The sequence below is a fragment of the Manihot esculenta genome, chromosome 3, assembly GCF_001659605.2.
Source record: "Manihot esculenta cultivar AM560-2 chromosome 3, M.esculenta_v8, whole genome shotgun sequence".
NCBI lineage: Eukaryota > Viridiplantae > Streptophyta > Magnoliopsida > Malpighiales > Euphorbiaceae > Manihot > Manihot esculenta.
Genome location: NC_035163.2, coordinates 22,501,084 through 22,528,561, shown reverse-complemented (window position 1 = coordinate 22,528,561; position 27,478 = coordinate 22,501,084). Strand labels below are relative to the sequence as shown.

The following is a 27,478-nucleotide window of genomic DNA, read 5'->3' as shown; positions in this document are numbered from 1 at the left end:
TTAGACTCTCCAAATGCAGAAGCCAGGCTTTCTAAATAAACATGCACCTCTCATTCATTTTTTCTGGTGGCACAAATGTCTCGTCTTTTTAAAGTAAAACTATAGCATTTTTCTGTTACAGATCATCCAAAGATTTTGTTTCCAACATATAAAAAGTTTTAAATGCTCTTATTAATTGAGAGATTTAAAATTTTCTTTAATTAAAATTCTATTACATTTAAATCCCTAATCCTAAAAACACATTTATTTGTAAAATTCTTCGTTTTTATATCCCTCATATATTTCATAAAATTAGCAAAAACAAAATTCAGTAAAAGATATAAACTTTTGAATATAATGAGAGAGAGAGAGAGTGAATGCGAAGGCTTATAGTGGGAACCACAAGGGAGAAACAAGCATTCTCCTGAAAATTAATGGAGCGAGATGTGGACTAAAATAATAGGGCGAGGCTCGTACAAGGAAGAAGATGATGAACTAGAGTTAATTTTATAATTTTCAAATACTCTCTCATTTGACTCGCAATTATACTTGTCGATTTCTAGAATTACCATCAGAAACGTTATAGTCGTATTTTAAAAGATGAGGAATATTTAATAATTACAAGAACCAACCAGACAATTTTATTAAAACGTAGAGACCCCACAGTCAGGGTAACTTTTAGATTCTTGTCTCAATCTTCCCTTAATTCACAAGTCAATCCTTGCGTACAGTTGGGACAAGAACCGTGGTTGTGTCCCCATGCATTGTAGCAAGTATGCAGAAACTTCCCAATTTTATTTTCTTTTCCTCGCAAGCAAATTCCGTGCGTAAAAATTGTACAAAATTGTTAAGTTGCAGGAAGTGACAAAGTGGAAAAGGATGCACATTACTTCCCATGGGAAACGGTTCATCACTGACCATTTGTCCACATTACTTCCCATTTTCTGATTACCAAGTGTTAGTATACATTGTAAATCCACGTCTATACACCAAAATAACAGAAATATTGCTGAAGATATGAATGAATGAACAATAAGACTAAAGGATGCTCTTCTAGAGATTCAATTAAGAGATCGATTTAAAACCGACAATTGACCAGAGTCTCCGTTCAGCAAGAACACTTCTAAAGGAACATATGGAGAGTCTAATGATGATCCAAACCTGTAAGTCGGTTGAAGTAACTTACTACCCCTGCCACACTGAATAGTTAAAAGGCGTGGTCCTGTTCTCATTTGCCAAACCTGCATGCATGGACCCATAAATACAAACGTATGCAGGTTCACATTTTCATCACACAAAAAAGTTCCAAAGTGCAATGTAATTGTCACCAGCCTCACCTCCTTGGCTCCTCTTTAATTGTTTGTTTTAATTTTGAATGTGTTTTGGACTCGAGTTTTTTATTTTTTTTAAATTGTCTTTGGAATTGTTTTTCCTAGTTGATTTGATTTGGGTTTGTCAATTTTGATTTTATCTGATTTTTCTTGCAGATTAATGGATTGCAAGTTGGTTTTATTTTTTTGGTTGAAGTTGAATTGCATGCTGGATGTAGGTTTGTCGCTCTTACTGTTTGGATTGCAGTTGCAAATTGAGAACTTGAGAGAACCAGCACCCTCTAAAAGTGAAGAATGGACCAAAACAAAATAGCAGGTTTAGTTTGGTTTATCTAAATCAGTTTCTATCCTTTTCCATTTTATCCTATTTCAGTTATTCATTTTTTTCAGCTCAGAACCCAACAGACCATTTCACAACCCTTGTCACAGATACAATTACTAAAATGAATCCATTTCAACCCTGATTACATACTATCTGAATCCGTTTAATGCTTCATCATTTTCCCCTCCATATCCGTCTAATACTTCTTTTAGTACATGTACATAAAAAAGGTTATATAGTTTTTAATGCAAAAACCATTTCGAAGGTAATTTCTCAAACAACATTCCTCACAAAGGCTCTGTTTCGGAAATAATTCTAAAAGTAATGTTTAGTGTTTTAAACGAGTCAAAACACCACTAATTAGAAGTTGAAGGAATAGATTATGAAAAGTTACTTCTTATAATGTTTGGCTAGTCACTATCAAAAGAGCTATTAGCTAGTAAAACAGCTAACAGCAGCTAAAAGAGTTGGTATTGCCGAATAGGGCTTAGTGAAATCTTTAAATTAGTAAATACAAGAAAATAACACCTTAACCATTATAGAGTGGAAATAAAATTTTTTATAAAAAAAAAGTAATAAATAAGGAATATACCTCAATGATTCCTTTCCGAGGTGCATGAATTGCTAGACAAAGGCAATAATCACTCTTTGATGGTTCATAATAAGAGGAGCTAGCCCCTGCATTATCCCTTTTAACAAGCATCTCCATAAAGAAACAGCTAGCATCACGATACCCCTGAGAAGGAATTGATCTCAACCGTTAGTGAAGAGATTAACCAACCTAGAAGATATTGAAATTTTTAATATAATGAGAGGAACCTTCCATAGTCGCACAACCACAAGTGCTTGAGTATCTAAGAGCAATATACGACCAAGCGAATCTGTTATCGCAGACAATGTTCCACTTGGTGATAGTGTAAGCTTTTCACCTTTCCTTGGGTGATCCTTTAAACATGTCAAAGGAGATGCTGCCACATATTATTGCAACAACAAATGTCACAAATCACTCAATATGACTTTTAGAAGAGAATATAGAGATGATTTTAGAGACTGCTATTCAAGCATATGTAGTTTTACAACACAAATGCATGCAGCCAAATGCAAAGAGCTAAGCATAAATGACACAATCTCACTTGCAAATTAATTAAGGGCTCATTTACTTCATAGAAATGAACTTGTTTGAGGAAAAATTTTCTGATTTTGCAACACTGAAAATCAATTGGAAAATATATTTCCTTCAATATATAAGACTATATAAAATTTCAAACCATAAAATTTCATGTTCTTCTATTTATTATTCAATATGAGAATATCACTCAACAAAAAAAGGGTATATTGTGCTTGTCGCCATAGACCAGTGGCCCACTAGCAACCAGCGACAGACAAGGATGACCAATGATAGTTGGTAGGTTGATAATTCTGTCTTTGTGGATTCTTAAGGGTATCTTCCCTTAAGTTAGTCCAAATTTGGCAAATGTTTTCTTTCTTTCAGAAAAACAAGTCATTATCTTCCGTCAAACCAATGGAGCCATGATGAAAACAAAACCAGCTAATGCTACTTCAGTTAACACTGCCCCCGCCCTCGCCCTTTTCCGTTCTCTGTTCTTTCCTCCATGCTGATACTGAAGGTGGATTTTCATTAATTAATTATACAAGACATAGGCATCTGAGTATAACGGAAACACAGAAAACTTAGAAAAAAAAAAGTCACAAACAATTTGGATAGTTGATAATCAAGAAAGCCATGATATAAGCAGAAGAAAGGTTGAATAAAAAATTACATCAACCGCAGAAGCAATCACAAATAACATGTCCGACCAAGGACATTCTTACATTCAAAACACATAAAAGGAAGGAGAACACAAGGGTAACAAATAGCTTTTGAAAATGTTCCCCAGTGTCCAATAATCATATATAATATTCTTGAATGCTTGAATGCTGCAACTTGCAAGATTTATTGACAAGAAAAATTGTGGTAAAAAAAAGTGAACTTAAATGAGCATATCAATTGCAAGTGTTCTCACTTTTATATTTCAAACATGTAGCACAAATATTATAATACATCCAGAATAAACAATTGAAATGAATAAAGTAGAAACAAACTAAATTCACCTTTAGCAAATGACTGAGTCTTTGCTTCTGATTTTTTTGTTGATGTTTGCTCACTTCGCCATATCATTTTTGAGAAAGAAGCTATTGTTGAGAAAGTAGCAGGAACAACTTTTGACAAAATAGCTCCCACAAGGGACTTGCTTCTGTTTTCTGAAAGTCTTTCAACAGATTGAAATTAAATTTTGTCAACATGATACCATTGCAAAGGATTGATGAGCAAAGAGCAGTAAGAGTGCATAATCAGCAACATATCATAAAGCAGAATGCACTATAGACCTGTAAGCTGAAATTACAGCATCTTCTCCAATAGTGACTGCACAATAGTATTGTTGACTTGACTGTCCAACAATAAAAGCAGCTGAATTCAAATACCAGAAATGATGGATAAATCACCGGTGGTGTTACTATATAGGAATAAAAGAGAAGAATAAAGGACACAGAACCACAAACTGGACAAAATGAACGCAAAACAAATAATTTCATAGCACTATAAAATTGACACTTTCGGATCCAACACAGAGGGAAAAAAAAGAACATTTTAAAGAGAACGTTACAGTTAATTATTGCAAAAAACACACACAGTGTAAAAACATAAGTTATCACCTGGATCTCCATGAGTGGAGGGGGCATTATGCCGGTGATGGCTGCATCAGCACACAACCCATATTTATTAACATTCCATAACTGGTATGGTAATCTCTTGTATGTATTTTCTAAAGCATCTGAATCTCTCTTCCTGGGCTTTTCATCCCAAAACTGAGAATGTGTTTCTTGAAACCATTCTTGCAGCATATTCTACATCCAACAAGGAAAAGAAATTTCAAAAATTAATTCTGTTACCATCTCACAATATATGTCCTGTGCATTATAACTGTGAAGCTTAATTGATAATATTCGAAGTATCTAAGAATCATATTTGATTGCCATCTCGATTTCCCAAATGACAATTCTCAATACCTGAATATCAGAGCCATCAAAACGAGCAATTACACCACGAATAACAATAGAAATCTCCTCTGAAGATGATGTTTGATGGGTCAAATCTTTCTTAGTTCCACGGACTCTTATTTTCAGAATCCGCCCAGGATACACCATCTGCAGCAGAAATAACGGGATAATTTTTTCTGAAATACTTATTCAAATTTAATTAAAATCATGGAAAGCAAACCAAACAACTCACTAACCTGTCTATGAACCAATTGGCCATCCAAAGAATAAACCAAGAAATACCCACAAGAGGTGCCCACCGCAATCACTCGAATCTCGTCAAAGACCAGCCATTCCAGAGAGGTTATGAACTCGGCCTCTATGGGAGACAAATCGGGTCGGATCCTGCGGCGAGGCCCATCATCCCACCCCGTAACTAAGATGAAAGAACGATTTGCGAGGGCAATTGAATGGGTGTCAAGAGCGCAGAGAATATTAGGGTTTTCGACCAGCCACCCTTCCTTTCCGGCACCGAGGTCGCTCAGTTCCTCGCAAGCTATGCAGCCTAGCTCCGTCGTGTGACTCCGCTTCAACGCCATCGTTTTCTTGTCTCGTTAAGTTTTTGCTGGTTTATCCACTCTAATGACTGCAAACGGAGACAGCACTCGTGTAACGAACCGTTTTTGTTCTTCTTAAAACTGGTCGAACAGAACGACGACGTTTAAAGAGTTTGATTTGCATTTCTTTATAGATCTCTCCTTGCCCATTTTTTATTTGGATTTTTTTTTATGAAACCTTTTATTTGGATCTTAATTTGAAAGAAAAATTAAAAAAATAAATAAATATGAGAATTTTATAGTAAAAAAATTAAAAAAGTATAAATAATTTATTTTGTGTTATTTGCGTAAGTGTTTTTTTTATATTACCAAAAAGGTGAGTGTGTTGTGATTTTGAACTTCCGTTTTGCTATTGTTTTTTCTTTTTATTGTTTGGAGAGGGTAAATAAGAAATCGAACCTAAATTCATCCGTTATATATGTCTTTAATTAGTTGATTTAATCAAATTAAATTCAATTGTAATTTTAAATTTTTTATTTTATATAATTATAAAATTTTTAAAAAGATATTTTATGTATATATAAAATTAAATGGGTTTTGATATTTTTTCAATAATAACAATATGATTTAGGACTGCTTTAAATAAACTTTAATCAAATTTGTATGGGATATGATGTTAAAAATACCAAAAAGTTTGGATAAGCTTTTTTTTTTTCAATTTTTAGATGAAATCATTGTATAATGGTGAATTTTTTTTATATAATTGTTATATATATGATGAATATTTTTTACTATAAATTATTAATATGAAACATCTAAAAAATTTTATTTAAAAAAATAAAATTCAAATAGGGTATTCGATACTTTAAAAAAAATTTATTATATTAGATATTATATATTCTATGCGTAGATCAGTGATTTATTAATGAAAAGTCATCTAGAATTTAGAAATTAAATACTCTTTTCAAAACACAAGTTGTTGAGAAATTTCTAACTTGAAAAAAAAAATTAAAATTTTAAAAGGTGCGGATATGTTGATTTATGGAAAATATTTTTTATTTTAATTATATTTTATTTTTATTAAAAAAATATTAAAAATATTTTCACTAATTGATGAGCCACTGATTGGTACTGTCCATTATTTGATAAATTAAGTGAAATAAACTTCCTATTTATATTTTATTTTAGTGAGATTTTGATAGTGTTTAATAAAATTTTTTTATATTTTAAAAAAAATAATAATAATAACAGGAAAAAATTCATAATTTTCAAAATTTAAAATTTAAAATACAAAATATATTTAAAAATATTTTGTTTAAAAATTTGTAATATATGTTGTCCATTTATTTTATAATAGTATAATTAATATTACTATTATAAATAAATATTTTTAATTAGATGACTATTCAATTCTAGTCAAAGCAAATTAAAGTTTAATTTTGATTAGAGGACAGTAGTTATTTTCTATTACGAAAAATAAGAAAAACAATTTTTTTATTATAAAATAGAATAGTGAACAAACCAATTAGGAGATAATTTCATTTATTTTTAAAAAATAATAAATGAATAAAGTATCAAATTTTTTATATTTATTTATTAATACCTAATTAATCCATTAAATACAAACTCTTAAATTCTTTTAACTCTAATATTTTTTATAAATATTATTTGTAAAAATACCTTATTAGATTTTTTTTTTCATCACCTCTCATAGTTGATGAATTTTAATTTTTTGTTTGGACTATATTACCCCTTTAATATTTGTTAATTATAAAATTTTTATAATAAAATAAAATTTAATATATATTAATAAATTATTTATATTTATAATATAAATATTATAAAAAATAATATTTATAAGTGATCACTGTGCATAAAAGTTTTCTTTATAGGTTGTAAATTACATCTAAGACAGAGTGACAAACACTTCAAATGGGTTGTGGGCAAAAATCTTAATTAACGATTTCCCTAAAACCTAACCTAATAATATTTGTACTATTCAAAAATTGAATTAAAAAAGAAAATCACCCAACCCATCCAGAATAAATAAATAATAAAGGAAAAATAATTTTCTAAGGCACAAGACCGGAAGCAGTGACTTTCATTTTTTTTAGGAGCGTTGAACACTCAGGTGGAGGTGTTTTCTTCAAAAAGCCAAGAGGATTAGCAGTGCGAGTATTGCCAGCAAGGCCATTGAGGCGGCTGAGTACAATATGAGAAGCTTTATTCACAAACGGATCTTGGTTGATTTCGCTGCACTCTGGGTCTGGAGATGATATTAGGATCACTCGGCAAAGCTCCTCCTCGTGAACTCCCGGCACCCTTAGCTCATATTTCCCGTTTTTGTTTGTTTCTACTTCTCGGCTAAATATTGTCGCATTGGTTTTCATGTCCCAGCATTCGAATCGCACCTTCGCACCTGCTCATTTTTCTACATTAATTTTGATGTATCTGTAAAAATTATTACGGCTAAAATATTTAAAAAAAAATGTTTTTTTTTTTTCATTTTTAGCTCTCAGTTATTATTAAAAAATTAATAATGACATTACTGGTGAGGATTTATTTTTTTTTTAATTTTTTTTAAATTTATTTAACTTTTTATTAATTGTTTAAAGTTAAATTTAAATAAAAATATTAAATTTGATATTTTTAATATAGTTTAGAGATAAATTTAATATTTTTATCAAATTATTATATCTGAATTTAATTTAATTAATATTTTAGTATTTAAATCATTCCTTAATTCAAAGAAATTAATATTAAATTAGTTTTATTCTATAATTTTTATTTATTTTTTTTAGACATTTCAAAATTATTATCTGTTTTTTTATACTATAATAACATATACATTAATTATTATAATTCTATTTAATTTTAATTTATTTTCAAAGCATTTCTCAAAATATTTTTTATTATTTAATAAAATTTAATGTCTTTAAATAGATATATTTAAAAGTTAATAAAAAAAATTATATTCTTTAATATATATATATATATTTATAAAGTAAAATAAATAAAAATAGAAGAGATATTTTTTAATATATATACAAACAAAAATTATATTTTTTTAATTGGTTGTCCTATCAGCTGAAAAATATTTATTATAGAAGTGTTGATTAGTTATTAAAAAGTGACCATTCATAGCATTCTCAAAAATTTATCATTATTATTGAAATAATAGTTAGGCTTCCTTTATTTTATGAAAAATATTTTTTATATTTTTGACATTTAAATTATTAAAAAATTTAATTTAATAAAAAATACTTTTTTAATAAAAAAAAGTCATTTTTAAAAAAATGACATCTATTTTAAAAGGTCTTTATTAAAACTTCTATATACAAATTTATTAATATTTCTTTAAAATATAAATATATTTTATATTTTATCATTTATTTCTAATTTATTAGATAATATATTTTTAATGGTATACAATATGGTATTATATCAAAGCTCATTGAATATTCACTATCCAAGCTCAGCAACCTTCGGCGGAAAAAAAAGAAAAAAAAAAAAACTCAGCAACCTATAAATGGTTCAACGTAATCGATTGGAAAATGCTAATTAATCAACTTATAGGAAAATAAAATGATAATATTGCCCCATTTATTTTATAAAAAAATATATTTTTTATATTTTCTGACATTTAAAAAATTTAAAAGAATAAATTAATAAAAAATATTTTTAAAAGTAAAGAAAAAAAATAAATTACTCTAACAGAGAATTTACTTTTTTTTTTAAAGACGAAATCATTTTTATATTTTAAAAAATTTATTAAAACTTCGACAAATAAATTTTACACGGAAATTTTTATAAAAATATAAATTATTTTTTACCCTAACTTATGATTAGAATAAAGAGATGTACCTTCAAGGTAAAATGATTTCTTGGTTATGAATTGAACGCCACACGTGTCACAGTAAATCTTGCCCCTCACATTGAAATGAGATTGGCCATTGGTGAAGTGAAGAAGAGACGAGAAGCAAATAGCAAACATAAGGAAGATCATGCTACCGGTCGAGTAATTGGCCATTCTCTTTTTATTTTATTTTATTTGTTCTTCCTTATTTTTTGTTAGGCATTCAAATGGAGATCAGAAGAAGCTTTTGTTTTATAAGGGGAAAATTAGGAGATAATTATGGAGGAGTTCTTAATTTGTGAGGTTGTTATTTGTATATTTTTATATTTGTGGTTTTTAAAAATATTTTGATCCCCTTTTTGCTCTAGGTTGAAAGCAATTCATAGTCCTATCTATAAAGAAACAGTTAGGCCAAATAATTTTGGGACATGCATCATCTTGTTCTTTTATTTTTTTGCATCTAAACATGATATTATTTATGTTAATGTTATTTTTTATATGCAAAAATATATTGAAAGATTATCTCCCTCTAAATACATAGATATAATTTTGTTCATTGATTTTTTAAAGTAGTAAAACCTATTTTTTATATAGAAATTTATTAATCTGACCTTATTTTAACTAGATAAGTGCTGCTAATTCTACGCTGTTTAAAAGTAGGTTCACTTAGGGGTGAGCAGTATCCGGTTCAAATCGAAAAAACTAATTGAACCGAATTGATTTAAAAATTTGATTCGGTTTTTTATACATTTCGATTCGGTTTTGTTTTTAATTTCAGAATTTTTAGTTATTTCGGTTTGGTTTAGTTTTGATAAAAAAAATCGAAAAAATCGAACCGAACCGATTAGTAATAATAATATATTTTTTCAATAATATAGAGAAATTAAATCATATTAATATTAAAATATTTTAATTAAATTTTAAAATATTAAAAATAAAGTGTAAAAAATAAAAAAATTATTAAAAAACGAAATCGATCTAATCGAACTGAATCAAACCGAATCAGATCGGTTCGATTCGATTCGATTTCTGATCAAAATCAATTCGGTTTTCATAAACACTAAAATATCGGTTTTCGATTTATTCAGTTCGGTTTAATTTTAAACCGAACCGACCGAATGCTCACCCCATATTCACTCCTTTTTATTTAGACAGTGGGTAAGAGTGGTGTTGGTATTATAGCATGTTATTTTTTTTTATGAGCCAGAAACTCAGCTTCTATTAAGATGGTGTATTTTTTAAATATTATTTTTCATTCTTCCATATGTATGCTCTGTAATGTGAAAACTCCAGAGGGAATAATGATATCTTGTGGAGCACTATGCCCTTTTGTTTTATTTTTTTTTTCATATTCCTACTGGGTTTAGGTTCTTGTGAACTTTAAAATTAAGTTTCTAATTTTTGGAATTTTTGATTTTAATTGTTTTTTTGTATGGACTTTGTATTCAAACCTTGAACCTCAACCTTTAATGAATTTTTACCATCCAAAAACAATCTTCGATTATCGAAGATATAATACGCTATTTATAAAATTATGCATGAATATGTTTCATGTTGTTGCATAATTTCCGTTTGGCTCTCACTTGATTTCTCAACCTCCAATGCAATTAATCAGCCTGGTTTCTTCATGATCTCCGTGGAGTTGCTAGAACCAGTTTTGTTCTTGATTAGCTTTCTGTTTTCATTTTTTTTCCCTATTAATTTTGTTAAATAAAAATAATTAAAATTTTCTTTTCCCAAAATAAATTAATTGATTTTTTAAAATAATTAATCGAATTAAATTATACCAAAATTTACGAATAAAAGTAAACCTAAACCGCTTTTTTTTTTTATAAAAAAAACCGCTGAACCTAAACCTTAGTTTCTTACACATTAGCTGAGCTCTCAAATCAGAAAAGACACTCCCGCCTCCCCCCCCCCCCCCTCCGACCATACCCCGGTTCCCTTGACCCTGCGTCCTCGCCGTCGCCGCCGCTGCTCCTCCTCAGTCACGCTGGTCCAATCTTGCCGCTGCAGTTCCTCCACCGCAGCAGCTGCTTTCTGTCGACTCTGCTCCTCTCTCGCGGTTTTGCCCCTCATTCCCGCTGCTTCTGTCTCCGTGGTCACGATGCAGGTTTGTTTGGATAGTTGAGATTTATTCCTGAATGGGTTTCTGAAATGGGTCTCTGTTCCCACGGTCTCACATATGTCTTTGAATAATTTTACGGTTGCTGACATTGTTCTGTATGTATTGAGATTGGCCCTGGTTTTCTGCACTAATCTTATTGCCCAAATAAGAAGACTCGTGAAAAGGGATTTTTGCAAGTCTTAACCCAAACCACAAACCATGCTGTATCTTTTGTTAATTTGCTCATTTTGATTAAGAAAATGTGGGATTTATAATTGGTGAGACCCATACTCCATAACTTATAACCCATTTTTTTTTTCCCAACCAACTTCAAATGACAGTAGAATAGTTAGGGGCACCCATGCAACTTGGCTAATAATGAAGGCTAATATTTGTTTAGGCCTACTACATATAGGAAGCAGCTTATCCTTTTGTTTCCGGGTTCTTATGGATGAGTATGCCACGTTATAGACGTAAGCTAAACTGATTAGTTATTGATGACACGATATCCAACAGTGTCCAAATGTGGACACTGGGCAGCGGCTCGCAGATTCGTGATCGATTTCATCTAGTCCCTTCATATCTTATCTTGAGGAATTGTCAGGGGTCCACTGTGATGCACTCGATGGAGACTTTGTGACGCTAAGTTAAATCAGTAATTATCTCATATTCATCAATATGAAAAGAAAATAAATAACAATAAAGCATCTAAAAGGGATTTCAGGAGAGCATGTATTTTAAGAGTTTCTCTGTGAATTAGTCTATGGAAAAGAGGCAAAAAGCTTCTCAGAGCCTCATAGAGGAGAGGAGTCGTTCTTTCGAGAGAGAGGGTTTTTTCCCTTGGAAAAGAAGAAGAAGAGGCCCCTTTTTGGATTAAGTCAGTGATATATACATATGTATATATCTCATAGATGACATCTCTAGTGCTGTGTCCCTATTGTACTGGATAGGGATGTTTTTGTGCACGTGTGTCGGGCGGTGCGTTAATACTGGATAGAGATGTTTTTGTGCATGTGTGTCGGACGGTGCATTAATGATGGGCGACAGGATAATAAATGCGGAGCTGGTCAATTCATACCTTCATCATGCGTTGCGTGTGAGGTCGGCATCTGGTTCATTCGACCTATATAGAGGTTAGTTTCTTTCGTTCACTGAGGTCGGCCACGTCTGCATTCAAAGCCTCATTGTAGTATGAGTTTTGAAGAGGTTTGCCCATCTTCTTCGGACTTTGAGGAGGTCGGTCTGTTTGCTCCAGACTGGTCTTATTCGCTATACTCAATAGGTCGGGGCTTCCTACTATCTGGTCTGACCAGATGGAAAGATCCGAATACCCCTTGTGATCACGTGTACACGTGTCATAATCTTAATGGATCCTATTTTTTATATGTTATCAATTGCCTTTTCGCTTCTCTATGATTATTTATGACCATAAGATAAAGGGAACCCGACATGCTAATTTGGAGCAGCCTGTTCATTTAGTAACGCTTATGAATTTCAAAGGGAATTGAATTAGTCAACTTTAGCATAGATCGAACTAGGGGAGCAAATTTTATACTTGATAATCTTCTATTTGGGAGATATGATTTTGGTGGTCTTCTTCATAGGAAATATGACCTTGGTAGTTTTCCTTTCGGAAGGTTCGACCCGGTGCTCTGGCCTTTTAGCCTTGCCTTTTCGACCTAACCTTAATAGTTTGTCCTTTCGTGTCTTCTTTATGGGAGGTTTGACTTGACAGTTGTCCTTTCCGGCCTTGTCCTTTTGACCTATCCTTATTGGTATGCCCTTTTGGGTCTTCTTCTGATTATTTTCTTTGAGGCATCTTCTGTAACCCTGGATTTTTTAATAAGTGTTTCAGTTGATTAGTTTTACGAGCGATTTAGCACTTTACTGGGTTGGGTTTTTTACTCCTGGCTATTTTTATGACAATTTTAACTCTTTACGGTGCTCTTTAGCCCTATACATTCGTCCGAACTCTTTGATTTTCTAAATCATTTTGGGTTCTTTTGCCTTGAATATTTTTGCAAGCGTTTTAGTTTTTTTTTTTTTTCTGGACTCTTTAGCTTTGATTTTTTTGTTCGAGCTCTTAGGCTCCTTATGATCTTCCTCTGGGTTCTTAGCCCTAATTTTTGGTCTAAGCGCTTTTGCTGTTTGTTTTCTTCTAGGATCTTTTAGCCCTGGATCTTAGTCTGAGCATTTTTGCTCTTTATCATTTTTTGGACTCTTAGTCCGAGCATTTTGCTCTTTAAGCATCTTCCGGGCTCTTAGTCTTGAGTTTTGGTCAGAGCGCTTTTCGCTTTTCGTATTCGACCGGGCTCTTTTTAGCCCTAGGTTTTCATCTGGGTGCTTTGGCTCGTAAGCGCTTCTTTGGACCTTCGTCTGAGTATTTTTGCTTTTTGAACCTTCCGAGCTATTTGCCCTTAAGCGCTTTTCGGGCTATTTGTTCTTAAGCCTTATTATGGGCTTTGTAGCCCTGGTTACTCTTCCGAGGATTTTTGCTCTTGGGTGCTCTCTGGTCTTTTTGCCCTTAAGCATTATCCGGGGTTACTATGGCTTTTTGTATTTTTCTAGCATTTTTGCCCTCATGTGCTTTTTGAGCATTGTTGCTTTTAAGCGTCTTCCGAGCATTTTTGCTCTTCCGGGCTATTTTTCCTCTTAAGCGCTTTTCAGACTTTTTTCCCTTAAGCGTTATTCCATAATGGTTGCATTTTTCATTCATTTTATACCTTAACTTGGTTTACCTAGTACCAGGAGTAAATTTTTCGAGTCCGGCACCTGTCTTGGTTGGGTCTTCTTTATTTGATTCCTCAATGCTTAGTGGTGCCAGGGGTCTATTTCTGAGTTTGGCCCTTGTCTGGATTAGGCTTTTTTGTTTTCCCAATTTGGCTTTTTGGTGCTAGGGATCTATTTTTGAGGCCGTCACCTATCTCATTGTGCTTCTTTATTTCCTCAATTCGGCTTTTTGGTGCCAGTGGTCTATTTCTGAGGTCGGCATTTGCCACATTGGGCTTGTTTATTTCCTTAACTCGGCTTTTTGGTGCCGGAAGTCTATTTTTATGCCGGCATCTACCTCATTGGGCTTCTTTATTTCCTCAATTCGGCTTTTTGGTGTCAGGGGTCTATTTCCAAGGCTGACACCTGCCTCTTGAGCTTCTTTTTCGTTTTGTAGTTGTGGCTCCCAGGCTTATTAGTCTTCCTCTTACTTTTAAATTTGTGTGCAAAATTGGAGCTTGCACATAAATTTGCACAGAGTATATGTAACGAGAATGTTCCTTGTTGATTGAATAATATTGATTAATGAACACTGTAGCATGTAAGATCCTTAGCTTCAAGTTATCTTCTGGGTTCTCAACCTTGGTTATCCGTCCGAGCGCTTTCTACCTCCCGTATTCTCGAGCTTTTTAGCTCTGATTTGCTCTTTGGTTTGCCTGGTTGACTTCCGGGCTCTTTAGTCTTGACTCTCTTTTCGAGCACTTTTTCTTTTGTGCATCTTTCAGGCTCTTTTAGCCTTAGACTCGCTTCAGAGCATTTTTGCTTGTTTACTTCCGAGCACTTTTAGCCCTAGGTTTGCCTTCGAGCATATTTGCTCTTTTACTTTCGGGCACTTTTAGCCCTGGGTTGGCTTCCGAACCTTTTTTTTTTTCCTTGAGTGATTTTCGGGCTCTTAGCTCTGACTCTCTAGCCTTTTTCTTGCTTCTGAATTTTTTCTGAAAAATAAAGGCTTGCGCAAATTATATGCAACGAGAATGCTCATTGTTAATTTAAAATAGTAAGATATTTAGCTTTATATTTCAACTGAATGCAAAATATTAATTTTGTACGACTATATCATCTCATATGATTCTAAAAAATCTAGTAAATAATGTTTCTCATGCATAAATTCCTTCACAGCTTTCAAATCATATAGCAGCATGCTTTAAATTCTTTTTTCAGTAGAATCATGCTAATATTAATCACAGATAAGAGCCTTTTAAGCTACTTCAGTATACCGTTATATTTCAGGTTCATATACACAAAGCTTTTCGTCCAAGGTTTTAAATTTTTTTACTAGTTCATAATAGCAAAAATACTTTGAGCTAAAGAAAGTAATTGTACAACTTGGGTAACTGGTGCACGTCACTCCTCGTTTTTCATGGTTGATGGATTGCTCCGAGTTGCTTTTTCTTCTCACATCAGCATTTTAGATACAGGTGATTCTTGGGTCTTTTCACCATCTCTCTTTCTTTTGGTCTACCTTGTTATTTGACTGTTAGGTTTTCTTGGTTTGTCATGTGGATCTCAATGGGTTTTGTTTGGAAACTCCAGTGATAGGACAATCTCCTTCATTTCCCACATACGACACCACTCTATGATGCGATATCCAATGGGGTGTCTAGATGCAGATACCTGAGCAGCGGCTCAATTCAATGGGTATGGATTGATTGTTGCTTCGTGATTGATTTCGTTAGGTCTCTCCATATCTTATCTTGAGGAAAGGGATTTTTAAGGCAGAAAAAGACGGTAAGGGATCTTTAAGGTAGAAAAAGACGGTAAGGGGTCCACTAGAAATACCTTTCGACGCTCAAGTTAGATTTGGAATTATCTCATTCATTAATGTGAAGAGAAAATAAATAACAATAAAACATCCAAAAGGGATTTCCGGAGAGCATGTAGTTTAAGAGTTCCAGGGAGAAGCTTCTAAGAGCCTAAGAGAGAGAGGAGCCCGTCCTCTCCTGGAGAGGGTTTTTTCCCTTGGAGAAGAAGAAGAGGCACCTTTTTAGATTAAATCAGTGATCTAGAATTATGGGAAGAAAAATATTTTTCATTTTTTTTTGTGTAATAAGATATAAGGATTATATAGTACAAGATGCCTATGATTATGCTATCAATTATCGCCTAGAATCATGCTAGGATTATGCTAACTATGGTAGTGTTAATCACTGATTAATTACAATTATGGCAAAATACTCTTTCCAACACTCCCCCTCAAGTTGGTTCATGTGGATCCAACATGCCCAACTTGCCCAAAACTTTATGGAATATTCGTTCAGTCGAACAAACGGTAATGATATCAAACCATTGTCTAACTTTTCCTTGATGAAATGTCGGTTTATTTCAACATGTTTTGTTCGATCATGTTGAACAGGATTTTCGGAAATGCTGATTGCTGCCTTATTGTCACAACGAAGTTCAGCTGCGTCCCCTGATGGAAATCCAAGCTCAAACATCAACTTTCTGATCCATAGTGGCTCTGCAAGTCCTTTTGCCATTCCGCTAAATTCTGCTTCAGCACTGGACAGTGCCACCACCTTTTGCTTCTTACTTTTCCATGTCACCAAGTTACCTCAAACGAAGGTAAAATATCCTGAAGTGGATCGTCTGTCAGCTATTGAGATGACCATTCTTCTTGAACAACATGCCCATCCCAGCTGTTCCTTTCAGATATTGAACAATCCTCAATGCATGTTGCCTCCATATGGTCTTGTTTTGGATCGTGCATGAACTAAACAACATGCCCATCCCAGCTGTTCCTTTCAGATATTGAACAATCCTCAATGCTGCCTCCATATGGTCTTGTTTTGGATCGTGCATGAACTGACTTACTAAACTCACAGCATACGCCACGTCTGGTCTGATGTGTGATAAGTAAATCAGCCTTCCTACCAGTCTTTGGTACCTTCCCCTATCTGCTGGTCCTTCTGAATCTTTGCTCAACTCATGATTGACCATTACTGAAGTATCAACCAGCTTGCAGTCTATCATTCCTTTTTCGGCTAACAGATCAAGGATGTATTTTCTCTTCTTTGTGATATTAGGATTCCCTGATTTGACCTGAGAACTTCAATCCCAATGAAGTATTTTAACCCCCCAGGTCTTTCATCTCAAATTCTTGGAATAAATTGTCCATCAGCCGTTTGATCTCGTCCACATTGTCTCCTGTTATAATCATGTCGTCCATGTATATAATCAAACACGTGATTTTTCTTCCTCGTCTCCACAAGAATAGGGTGTGATCACAGTTACTCTGCCGATATCCATATTTCTTCATTGCTTGGGTAAATCTCCCAAACCATGCTCTGGGAGACTGTTTCAACCTATACAAGGCTCGTCTTAATCGACACACTTCTCCCCGTCTATATCCACTCGTGAACCCTGGTGGAGCATCCATGTAAACTTCCTCTTTCAGATTGCTGTGCAGGAAAGCATTCTTCACATCAAACTGGTGAAGTGGCCAGTCTAGGTTTGCAGCAAGAGAGAATAGGATTCGTATTGTATCAATTTTTGCTACTGGAGAGAACGTTTCGGAGTAGTTGACTCCATAGGTCTGAGTGTATCCTTTTGCTACCAGTCGGGCTTTATATCTACATCGTTCCATCCGGCTTATACTTTACAGTAAACACCCATTTGCATCCCACTGGTCATTTTCCCTTGGGTAGCCAGCATTTCTCCCAGATTTTATTTTTCTCCAAGGCATCCATGTCGATCTCCATTGCTTCAATCCATCTCTTGTCCTTCTAGGCCTCTGTGGCATCCTTTGGTATCCATTCTAAGCAAATATTTTTTTGTAGTGTGATAAACTGAGGTGATAGATTCTCTCCTCTAGTAATATTTGCCATAGGATACTTAGATCTTGCTACCTTGAATTCTGGATCATACCTCATGGGTGGAACTTCTCTGTTACTCTGAGGGGGTAGTACATAGTGGCCTGTTTCAGGAGACTCAAGGGAGATGGGTTCAGTGGTAAAGTTATTAGAGGAAGGAGAGGGTTCATATTCATATACCTCATTGGCGTATTCCTCATGATATTCTACGGTGGCAGGCTCTGGATGTGGCATTGAGATTGAGGACTGTACATTTTCTGACTCTCCCTCAGTATAGCTAAGCCAACTTGGAAGTAGTGGTTTTGCTGTATTCTCTCCCTCACTGCCAGTTGGCGAGGAGAAAAAATACTCGTCTTCAAGAAAAGTGCAATCCATAGTGGTGAAGAGTCTATTAGAGAGATTGGGTCAAAACACCAATAGCTCTTTCTATGGACACCATAACCGAGGAACACACACTTAAGAGCACACGGATCAAGTTTAGTGCGATGTGATTTAGGAATGTGAAGACCGTGTAGCCAAAAATAGCCAAAATGCATATCAGAAACCAACAAATCTTAAAATCACCATAACCGACTGGACTCTTGGCTAGAAGAATCAGCCATTGCTGTTTCTCGGTTAGAGAAGGTTGGGAAAGGTATTCCTGCAAATGATGATTGCAGGAAAAATCGGCTAAACTTTTAGATCGAAACCCGCTTTGATACCATCTAGAATTATAGAAAGAAAAATATTTTTCATTTTCTTTCTTTTTGTGTAATAGGATATAAGGATTATATAGTACAAGATATGATCAATTATGCCTATGATTATGCTATCAATTATCGCCTAGAATTATGCTAACTATGGTAATGTTAATCACTGATTAATTATAATTATGGCAGAATATTCTTTCCAACAAGTGATATATATACCTCTGATAGCTACACCCCTGGTGTTGTGTCCCCATCCTACTGGTTAGGGATGTTTTTGTGTAGGTGTGTCAGTCGACCCATTAATAATAAGCGACAGGGCAATAAAAATGGAGCTGGCCAATTCGTACAGTCAGCACGCACATTTATAATCCTTGGGCCGTACCAACCTTGTGCCGTACCAACCTTGTGCCGTACCAAGAGACGACCAGTACGTGGGAGGTCGGCTGGCTTCATCATGTCGTGTCTGGTTCATCCGACCTATATGAAGGTTAGTTCCTTCTGGTCACTGAAGTCGGCCACATCTATGTTCAAAGCCTTGTTGTAGTATGAGTTTTGAAGAGGTCTGTCCGTTTTATTCGGGCTTTGAGGAGATTGGTTTATCTACTCTGGGCTTTGGTAAATTCAAGGGTGTCGGTGGTCTGATTTGTTATACTCAATAGGTCGGGGCTTTCTATTGTCTGGTCCAATTAGATAGAAAGGTTCGCATACCCCTTTTGAATCACATGTACACGTGTCATGATTTTAATGGGTCTTATTTTTTATATGTTATTAGAGGTAATCCATTCATAGCCTTATGTACTGCTCCATTGGGTCTGATGTTATCTGAGTTCGTCAAGTGTTTCTCTCAAGCAAAAGGATATATGGATGAGAAAACTGGGATTTATTTCATTATATTTATCGGGAAAATGGTTTTCAAGGACTCTTACACAGAAAAAAAAAATTAAACAGAAAAAAAGGGAAAATGCTGAAATATAAATTTCCCCTGATATATTATTATGGCTGCTAAAATTCCAGCAACTTTTCCACTCAAATTAAAACCTCAGCTCTCAGGTCCATAACGCAATTGTACCATCTATTGTCGCTACCTTTTTGTTGTGCCTTCAAATTTAAGTCTTCAGGACTAACTGATATTGTTAAGATTCTGTGGGAATCCCTTAGTGGTGATAATGATTTTTTTGCTGAAGGCTTTGAAGGAACCATCTTGCTTTAAAGTATCTTTTAGATCCGTGTTGTAATTTGTGATAACATTTCTAATATGCTGTTGTTTGGCTTTTTTGTTTTATTTAAATTAACTATGTCTTTCAGCTTCTTTTTATTGCAATTATGTTTAAATTTTATATTTATTATTATGTTTATGAACTTAGAAGGGTTACGCTTCATTTAGAATTATATTAATGTTGTTTGTTTCAACTTTAACTTCACTTATATTTTTTTTTATGATCAATTTCATTATTTGTTCTTTTTAAAAAGTCATTTTTAATGATTTGGTTTTCGGTCCGGCTAATTTAACGCATAAATCTATTTTGTGATCAACATTTCAGCAAAATTAGTTAAAGGTAATTGTGTTCTGGTAGATTTGGGTAGTGTGCAGGTAATGATAAATGGGTTGGACCGGATGCACTTGGAAACTAATTTCTTAATGGGTTTGGGTGTTATAGATATAAACGGGTTTAGGTTATTTTGAATTTGCAGGTTCCCTACTTGGTACCATTCCTAACAACTATAAACAATATATAATAACTCCCACTAACAGGGAGAGATAAACTCTAGATTTTATCAAAGAGCAGATATGAGAATAAATTCTCAGCATCTTTTCAAAATGGCATACATTTAAGAGTTATTAGAAGAAAATACAAAACTAAAATGCAGGAATCTATGAAAGTAGAAAAAGAAGGGAAAAACAAAGAAAGATCTAGAGAAGGAAAGGAGAGAGGGGCTGTCACCTATAAGAAGCAACCCCTCTCACAGATTTGGTTATATGTTGAGAGAGTTTTGGTAGAGACTAAAGCACGTCTGTAGTTGCTTTTTGTTTGAGGGAAAATAAACTCTATTTTACGCTGCGTGTGTTTCACAAAAATTATTTTCTAGAAAAATATTTTTCACATTTTTTGGCGTTTGGAGCACTGAGAAAAATTAATTAGGGGAAAATATTTTCCTAATCAAAGAAAAAATTAAATTATTTCAAGAAAGATGACTTTCTCTTTTCAAAATTAGAAATAATTTTCTGTACTTTAAAAATTTTATTAAGATCTCTATATATAAATTTATTAATATATTTTATTCTTGAAATTAAAATTAAACAATGGAAAATAAGTTATTTTGTTGAAAAATATTTTCTGCAGGAAATATTTTTGTGGAATTTTTTTTTTAATATGAGTTATTTTTTTGCAAACAAAGTCTGATAACCACAATCTTTGTGAACAATACACAAACATGAGCTCCTCAGACACACAATCCTTAAACATGAGTTGTCATGAGATAAAGAATCCCTTGCAATGGCATGGGCTAACACCTTTCTTTATTTTGAAAAACTCTTTGCTTTCTAAAATGACAATATCAAAACAAGAACTATCGTCTTTGTCAAACAAGGATATCCATGAAGATCATTCTACTTGAACACAAACTCAATGAATATTTTATCATTCAAACTCATCCCAAATGAGACAGTTATATAATGATATATACTTGTATCAAACCAAAGTATTGTTACTGAATAATATCCAAACCCCTTTAATTGTATCTATTTTAATTAGTAATCTAAATAAAAAATATATTTTAATAATTTTTAGTTTAGAATTTTAATACTTATTTCAAACATTTATAATCTATTTTTAGATTAGATTATATAAAAATTATAAATATTATCATAAAAACATATATTTAGTTGGAATGGATTCAGGCCATAGATACTTAACACAAAACCTGAATTTGATCCGGACCTGTTACGGCGTCTAATTTTTAGACTAACCAGTCAAAAACCTATTACATATTATCCAAACCCAATTCTAATAGAGTTTAGTTGGATCTGACACTTGAAAATACTTCACCCATTGCCATATCTAGTAAGAGCTCATGGAAAGAACTCAACATTGAGTCAACTTCCACATCCACCCAGGTAGCATCTTGATCAAGCAACCAGATCAAGCTCTTAAGACTTAAAGCTTCAGCAAAGAACACAGCTGTGGTCGTTATTAATTTAATGAAATCTTGTAAATACATCTTTAAACATTACTTTGGAAGATTAGATATCATTTTGGAACCAAAAATTTAGGTAACCAAATAGGATTGCTAACGTTAGGTAACCAATTAGGATTGCTAAATGCTAAGTGACTATTTTTTTCCCAAAAAATACTACTAAATTTTCAGAAACAATTATTTTTTAACAAGGTTTCAGAAATATTTAAGAAATAAAAAACTACATTGTTTTCTAACCCTAAACCTTTAGGTTGTCCAACACAGCTCCCCCCTTCCCTTCCCTCACTGAAACCTCCCTCTAGTTCATTTTCCTCAACCACCTTCTTCCTCATTCAATTCTTCCCTTAACTCGCTTTGTTGAGTTTCTTATTCCCTAAACCTGTTTCTTCATTCTTCATTTATTCCCTTTCCTTCTTCAGTTCTCAACTCATTGGCTCCATGGCTTCTATCACTTGCATGTCTCTATCTCCTCTCTCAGGTTCCGCTTTTTTTTCCCTTTACATATCTGTTTGTATCTTATGTATTTGTCCTTATTTTTCTGATATTTTCAAAATCATTGCTCTGATTTATTTTATGGTTCCATTTTTGTTTTTTCTCTGACTCTGATTTTGTTTGTCTGTGCTTTCCCCCTGGGTGGGGATTGTGCTTTATAGCAGTAGCAGTTGAGGCGTGAGTGCTGCTGTTGGTTTCCTGTAAAAGTGTTTATCAAGCCATATATAAAACTCCACTTTGAACCTGTGAGTCTAATTCTTTATTTTGGGGTTTGTCTATTTTTGTGTTACTTGCCTTTATTTTTTTTATTTTGCTGTTTTTCATTTTCTATGTGGTTTTTCTGGTTTATTTGCTTATCTGGTTTTAATAGTATTTTCTAGGTTCGTATTATTTCTAGGCTTTAACTTTTCCTTTTCATTGTAATTGAAATCTGGTACTGTGCACAGAACTCTTCAGGATTGGTTCTTTACAATTATAGCATATTGTTGATTTATTTTGAAGAAAATGAATGAATACTTATCGCAATTAGGACATTTTATTGGTTGATAGAAGCTGTTCTATTAGTTAATAGGAACTGTTTGATACAGGTTTAGTTTAAAATGTCCAGAGTATGCATCTCTTGAGCTGATGTGTTAAATGTCTAATTTATAATATTTGAAGTCAATCGTTATACTACTAACTAAGCCCAAATTCATTTTAAATCTCAATAGTATGCTATTTAAACTATCATTATATCAGTAAAAAATGCTGTAGTTGCTAGCTGGCTTTTTGGGCTTTCACTCTTGGCTGTGGAACTCAGCTGATTACAACAAACAGTTAATTGTTTAATAAAATAAAAGCTAAGATGTTCATGTGTCCGTCACATTACATTACTAGGATTCTGCAACTTATTTCATTTAATGTATTGCAATGAGATATGAATTCCTTGGGCTAATCTCTGCATAAGGAGAGACAGGCTGAGATGGTGTAGAAAGGTAGCTTTATTTTTCCCTTGAACAGAGTTGTCTGCACAAAATATACATCCTCTGATTTGGTGATTTCAATTTTTTCCCCTTGTCTTTTCTATTATTGAATTTAATTGAATTCTGTGAACTGGAGCTGAAATTGTTCTTGGTAATTTTTAGATTAACTGCATTTTGAGTCCAAGTCTGTGGCAAATAACACCTAAAAACTTGTAGTATAATTGAGCAGGAATTTATTCCTGGTTTTATTAAGTTTTAGACGATATTTTTAATGGTTTTGGTTCAGTTTGTCTTCATCCATTATTCAGTCAATTTGATTCTTTTAGTTGTCCTTTGATTCTATTAGTTCTCTAGCTTTGGCTATCCTTGTTTAATTACTTATTATTTTTTAATTGTTCATGCTAAGAAATGGTAGGACTCTCAGTTGGAGAAAAGTATTTCATACAGGGTGGCATTAATCAAAATCTCCGCTCTGATGGTCGCAAGCGAGATACCTATCGGCCCATTTTTGTTGAAACAGGAGTCATCCCTCAGGTACCCAATCCTTGTAGGCCTACATCGATTTTTTAACTGACCATCTAGAGTCTTATGTGTCATTGTTTGTTCTTTTTTAACTTTAACACTATTCTGAGTTTTGTGTTTTATGAGTTCCTTACAGGCAAATGGCTCGGCACGAGTTAGGATAGGTACAACAGAGGTTATTGCTAGTGTGAAGGTATTATTTTGTCTGGCAAAACACACACTTCTACCGAGTTATTTTAAAATTTCATTTATTTGAGTTCTTTTTTCCCCACCACTTCAAGTTTCAAATACTGTGCTTTTCTGTTTATGTGCAGGCTGAGCTTGGAAGGCCAAGTGCATTGCATCCTGACAAGGGAAAGGTTGCTATATTTGTTGATTGTAGCCCAGTTGCAGAACCAACATTTGAGGTTATATGCTTTCTAACATCTCTATCATCTTAACAGGTGCATGCATGATAAGGCTGACTCTTGATAGAATGCTGTTGTATTTTCTCGTTAAGTTGAAAACATTTGTTGCACATTGAAACTTTGTAGGAATATTAAGTTGATCACTCATTGTTTTAATGTGCTATAATCAATAATTACTTCGATCTCTGTTGTTTCAAACTAACAATTTCAGTAGCATAATTGATCTCTATTGTTTCAAACTAATAATTTTGGTCCTTGTGCTGCCACCAATGGGAATAGCAAAATTTTGAGAGACTAAGTGTTGAATATCAGGGAAAAGAGGGGGATGAAAATTTTACAGTTAACTAAAATTTATAGTTCTTACCAAACATTAGGGACCAAAGTAATTAAGTTTGAAATAGCAGTGAGAAAAGTGCATATTATGCATTTTTTTGGGTAATTTACCTTAATTTTCTCCATGCACATGATTGTGCTTATAGAGGAATTTTTTGAATGCATTTATTCGTCTATTAACGTTCTCCAAAATGATCTCACTGTTACTTAGTTGGATGCTTGCAGATGCTACTGATTGCTTGAAGTCGATGTTTAACTTTACATTAGTTTTTTGCTCATTGTCGTCTTCCCAATTCTTGTAACTGAAACTGAAACTAAGAACTAAATTGAGATAATCGTATCCGATTTTGCTTCTCCAATTACTTATTTGTATTTTTTTCATAAGTTATTTTTGTATTCACAAAACTTATTCAGGGCAGAGGCGGTGAGGACCTGTCAACAGAACTTTCAGTTGCTCTTCAGCATTGTCTCTTGGGTGGTAAAAGTGGGGCAGGTTTGTATTAGCAGTGGAGGAAGAATAATGATCGTAAATCTGTTGCCTTGTGCTTTTCATTTTTCTATTCAACTCATGGGTTTCTGATACACATGAAATGCTTCAATTGTCTCAGGCGCTGGAATTGATCCATCATCTCTAGTAGTTGCAGAAGGAAAAGTTTGTTGGGATCTTTATATTGATGGCCTTATTGTCAGTTCAGATGGAAATCTTTTAGATGCTCTTGGTGCTGCAATTAAGGTATATCTATAATTATATGTTAGGAAAATTTTTCTTGGGAGAAAAAAAAGTTTAGAAAAAGTTTAAGGTATGCTTTGTCTTCTAGCAATTCTTGGACAATTATATATTTTATATCATTTTAATTCTCAAGGTTTAATCTATTATCACTTTAGTTCCACTAGTGTTTTTAAAGTCATACTTAGATCATGTTCATGAATTTATTAGGATTTTGTATGATCGACGTGATTTTATGTGAATTCAAATACACAATTTTGTGATTTCCAATAAAAAGATTTCAGCAGGACTGCTTCTGTAATGTGTTTTGAAATTCATGGATTCAATAGGTAAAAAATAAAATAAAATTGAGGAGTTAATGGAAAACTGATTAAAGTTGGAGTACTTTCTTTGTAATATCCATTTTGAAAAGTATTGAGACTGAAGTGAAACAAATGTGGCATTGACTAATGACAATTTTGTGAATATATTATTTTAGACTAACTATACAGAATTTTAAAAGAATGAAGAGTTTTTTTTATAAAAGTAAAGGCGAATAAATTATTAGGGTTAAAAAAAACTTTTGTGCTAGTCTCTGTCTGTCACAAACATGCAATTGATCATATGCTGTTTCTGAAGACTTGTTTGAAGATAAAGGTGGTTTCACTGGTTTACATTGATTGATGCACTGTTTCTATTCCAAAAGGCTGCATTGAGCAATACAGGCATCCCAAGAGTCCATGTTACAGCTGCTGCATCAGGTGACGAGCAACCGGAGGTTGACATAAGTGATGAAGAATTTCTTCAATTTGATACGTCGGAAGTTCCTGTTATAGTTACCTTAACAAAGGTGATGTAGTAAATAGTTACTTGTAATTCATTCAAGAACTGCATACAGACAGAGGCATTCATTTGAAAGTTTGCAAATCTCTGTCATGTAGGTAGGGAGACACTACATTGTAGATGCTACTTCAGAAGAGGAATCTCAGATGAGCTCTGCTATTTCTTTTTCGATAAATCGGAAAGGGCATATTTGCGGGTTGACAAAACGAGGAGGCTCAGGCATCGATCCAAGTGTGATTTCTGACATGATATCTGTTGCACAACATATAAGTGAGCAGCTGATAACTAAACTGGAGTCAGAAATATCTGCTGCTGAGGCTGGTGAAGATGAATTGTGAGAATTATGTTTGATCATTGTTTGTGTACAATTATGTTTAATGAGCATTGGGATATCACCACAGCAACTCAGGGAGATGAGTAGAATTAGAAGAGTATTATTGTAACAGCATTATCAAATGTTTGAAATTAGAAGATGCTATTATCAAATGTATGGAAGCAGCATCATGATTAATTAAAAGATGCTATTAACTGTTTGTGGCCTTTTATTTTATTTTATTTTATTTTAGTTGTCAATTAGGGTTTGTTTGTCATTTATCTTTGAGCTCTAAATGGACAAATCTTCAAGTTGAGCTTTTTTCTTGGACCATTGTCATATATTTGAAATAAAAAGTTTACATTTTTGTTTTTTTTGCAAACTAGCTTTTTAAAGTCAAAGCGAGTATGATTTCCGCTTTTTAGTTTTTTTTTTGGATATTGGCACGTTCACTTATTTTATTATAAAAAATTTCAGCGACCATGGCCTCTTGCCCTCCCTGACTCCTTGTCAGTGTCATAAAGTTTTGGGAGTTCAAAACTGTAATTTTTTAGTATTAAAATTTTTAAGAATTAATATTGAGATAAATTAGTAGAGATTAATAGTAAGAGAATAATGGTGTCAGATTCTTGTAATTTATTTTTATTTATTTATTAAGTGGGTGTCATTCTTGTAATTTATTTTTTTTTATTTATTAAGGGAATATCATATCAAACATATTGATGTTTTCTTCTATCACAGTTCTATTTGTTCTTAAGACTCTTTAGAGGGATTGACTAGTTGGCCACTAGCGAGGGCTGGGTCCGACTGACCACCATAGATTTGTTGAGTCCTTGGATTGTGCCCTCTCTCATTGCAAGCATTTCTCTTGTCTGCAAGTTGGGAGATGATCGTTACCATGATTGTGTAATGACTATTTTACCTCTGGAATAAAATAAATAGCACATTCACTAAATATCTGTGCTTGGTTGCTTGTTGATGTGCTTGTATTGCTATAATTATCTGATCATATGATATTTTCACATGATAACTGTGGCTTCCCCATTTTTATGGGAATGGGGCAGGAGGTCCTAACCATTACATTCCTTTGTCCAGGTGAATGAGTAGAGAGCTTGACTGACTTGGCTTGAAAAAAGTTCAAATCAAATGCCGCACGGTTCCAGGTCAGTGTCAAAATCTGAAACCGTGACAATTGGTATCAGAGCAAGAACGATCGAGAATAGTGTGGAAGCATGACGAAATTTAGT

At 33.4% G+C, this 27,478-nt stretch overlaps 3 protein-coding genes across 5 annotated transcripts; 1 reads left to right on the top strand and 2 right to left on the bottom strand.

The window, feature by feature from the left end:
* Positions 1–755: 755 nt before the first annotated feature.
* LOC110610469 (rab3 GTPase-activating protein non-catalytic subunit) lies at positions 756–5,347 on the bottom strand. Its single transcript, XM_021750404.2, has 8 exons — positions 4,929–5,347; positions 4,702–4,839; positions 4,348–4,539; positions 4,021–4,082; positions 3,745–3,902; positions 2,452–2,600; positions 2,225–2,368; positions 756–1,220 (listed from the first exon to the last, which is right to left on the bottom strand). The coding sequence occupies exons 1-8, from the start codon at positions 5,268–5,270 to the stop codon at positions 1,041–1,043; spliced, it is 1,365 nt and encodes a 454-aa protein (XP_021606096.1). The 5' UTR covers positions 5,271–5,347; the 3' UTR covers positions 756–1,040.
* A 1,887-nt stretch (positions 5,348–7,234) lies between these two features.
* LOC110611571 (olee1-like protein) lies at positions 7,235–9,258 on the bottom strand. Its single transcript, XM_021751960.2, has 2 exons — positions 9,093–9,258; positions 7,235–7,647 (listed from the first exon to the last, which is right to left on the bottom strand). The coding sequence occupies exons 1-2, from the start codon at positions 9,256–9,258 to the stop codon at positions 7,301–7,303; spliced, it is 513 nt and encodes a 170-aa protein (XP_021607652.1). The 3' UTR covers positions 7,235–7,300.
* A 1,719-nt stretch (positions 9,259–10,977) lies between these two features.
* LOC110611825 (exosome complex component RRP42) lies at positions 10,978–26,458 on the top strand. 3 transcript variants are annotated; one of them, XM_021752331.2, is made up of 9 exons: positions 11,037–11,197; positions 22,307–22,390; positions 23,514–23,641; positions 23,766–23,822; positions 23,944–24,036; positions 24,784–24,862; positions 24,978–25,102; positions 25,782–25,925; positions 26,017–26,458. In XM_021752331.2, exons 3-9 carry the CDS (start codon positions 23,516–23,518, stop codon positions 26,254–26,256), a joined length of 864 nt encoding a protein of 287 aa, XP_021608023.1. In that variant the 5' UTR covers positions 11,037–11,197; positions 22,307–22,390; positions 23,514–23,515; the 3' UTR covers positions 26,257–26,458. The 3 variants fall into 3 exon arrangements, with proteins under 3 accessions (XP_021608026.1, XP_021608023.1, XP_021608024.1); XM_021752332.2 differs by having other exon boundaries at positions 11,058–11,197; positions 22,310–22,390; XM_021752334.2 differs by lacking the exon at positions 22,307–22,390 and having other exon boundaries at positions 10,978–11,197.
* Positions 26,459–27,478: the final 1,020 nt, after the last annotated feature.

Coding starts and splice junctions, on each gene's coding strand:
- LOC110611571 (XM_021751960.2), bottom strand. CDS start 9,258: ATGGCCAATTACTCGACCGGTAGCATGATCTTCCTTATGTTTGCTATT. Junction 7,648..9,092: donor GAAATCATTTTACCTTGAAG/GTACATCTCTTT, acceptor AAAAATGAGCAG/GTGCGAAGGTGCGATTCGAA.
- LOC110610469 (XM_021750404.2), bottom strand. CDS start 5,270: ATGGCGTTGAAGCGGAGTCACACGACGGAGCTAGGCTGCATAGCTTGC. Junction 4,083..4,347: donor CTCCACTCATGGAGATCCAG/GTGATAACTTAT, acceptor ATTGTTGGACAG/TCAAGTCAACAATACTATTG. Junction 1,221..2,224: donor CTCGGAAAGGAATCATTGAG/GTATATTCCTTA, acceptor CCATGCATGCAG/GTTTGGCAAATGAGAACAGG.
- LOC110611825 (XM_021752334.2), top strand. CDS start 23,516: ATGGTAGGACTCTCAGTTGGAGAAAAGTATTTCATACAGGGTGGCATT. Junction 23,642..23,765: donor AAACAGGAGTCATCCCTCAG/GTACCCAATCCT, acceptor AGTTCCTTACAG/GCAAATGGCTCGGCACGAGT. Junction 25,103..25,781: donor CTCTTGGTGCTGCAATTAAG/GTATATCTATAA, acceptor CTATTCCAAAAG/GCTGCATTGAGCAATACAGG.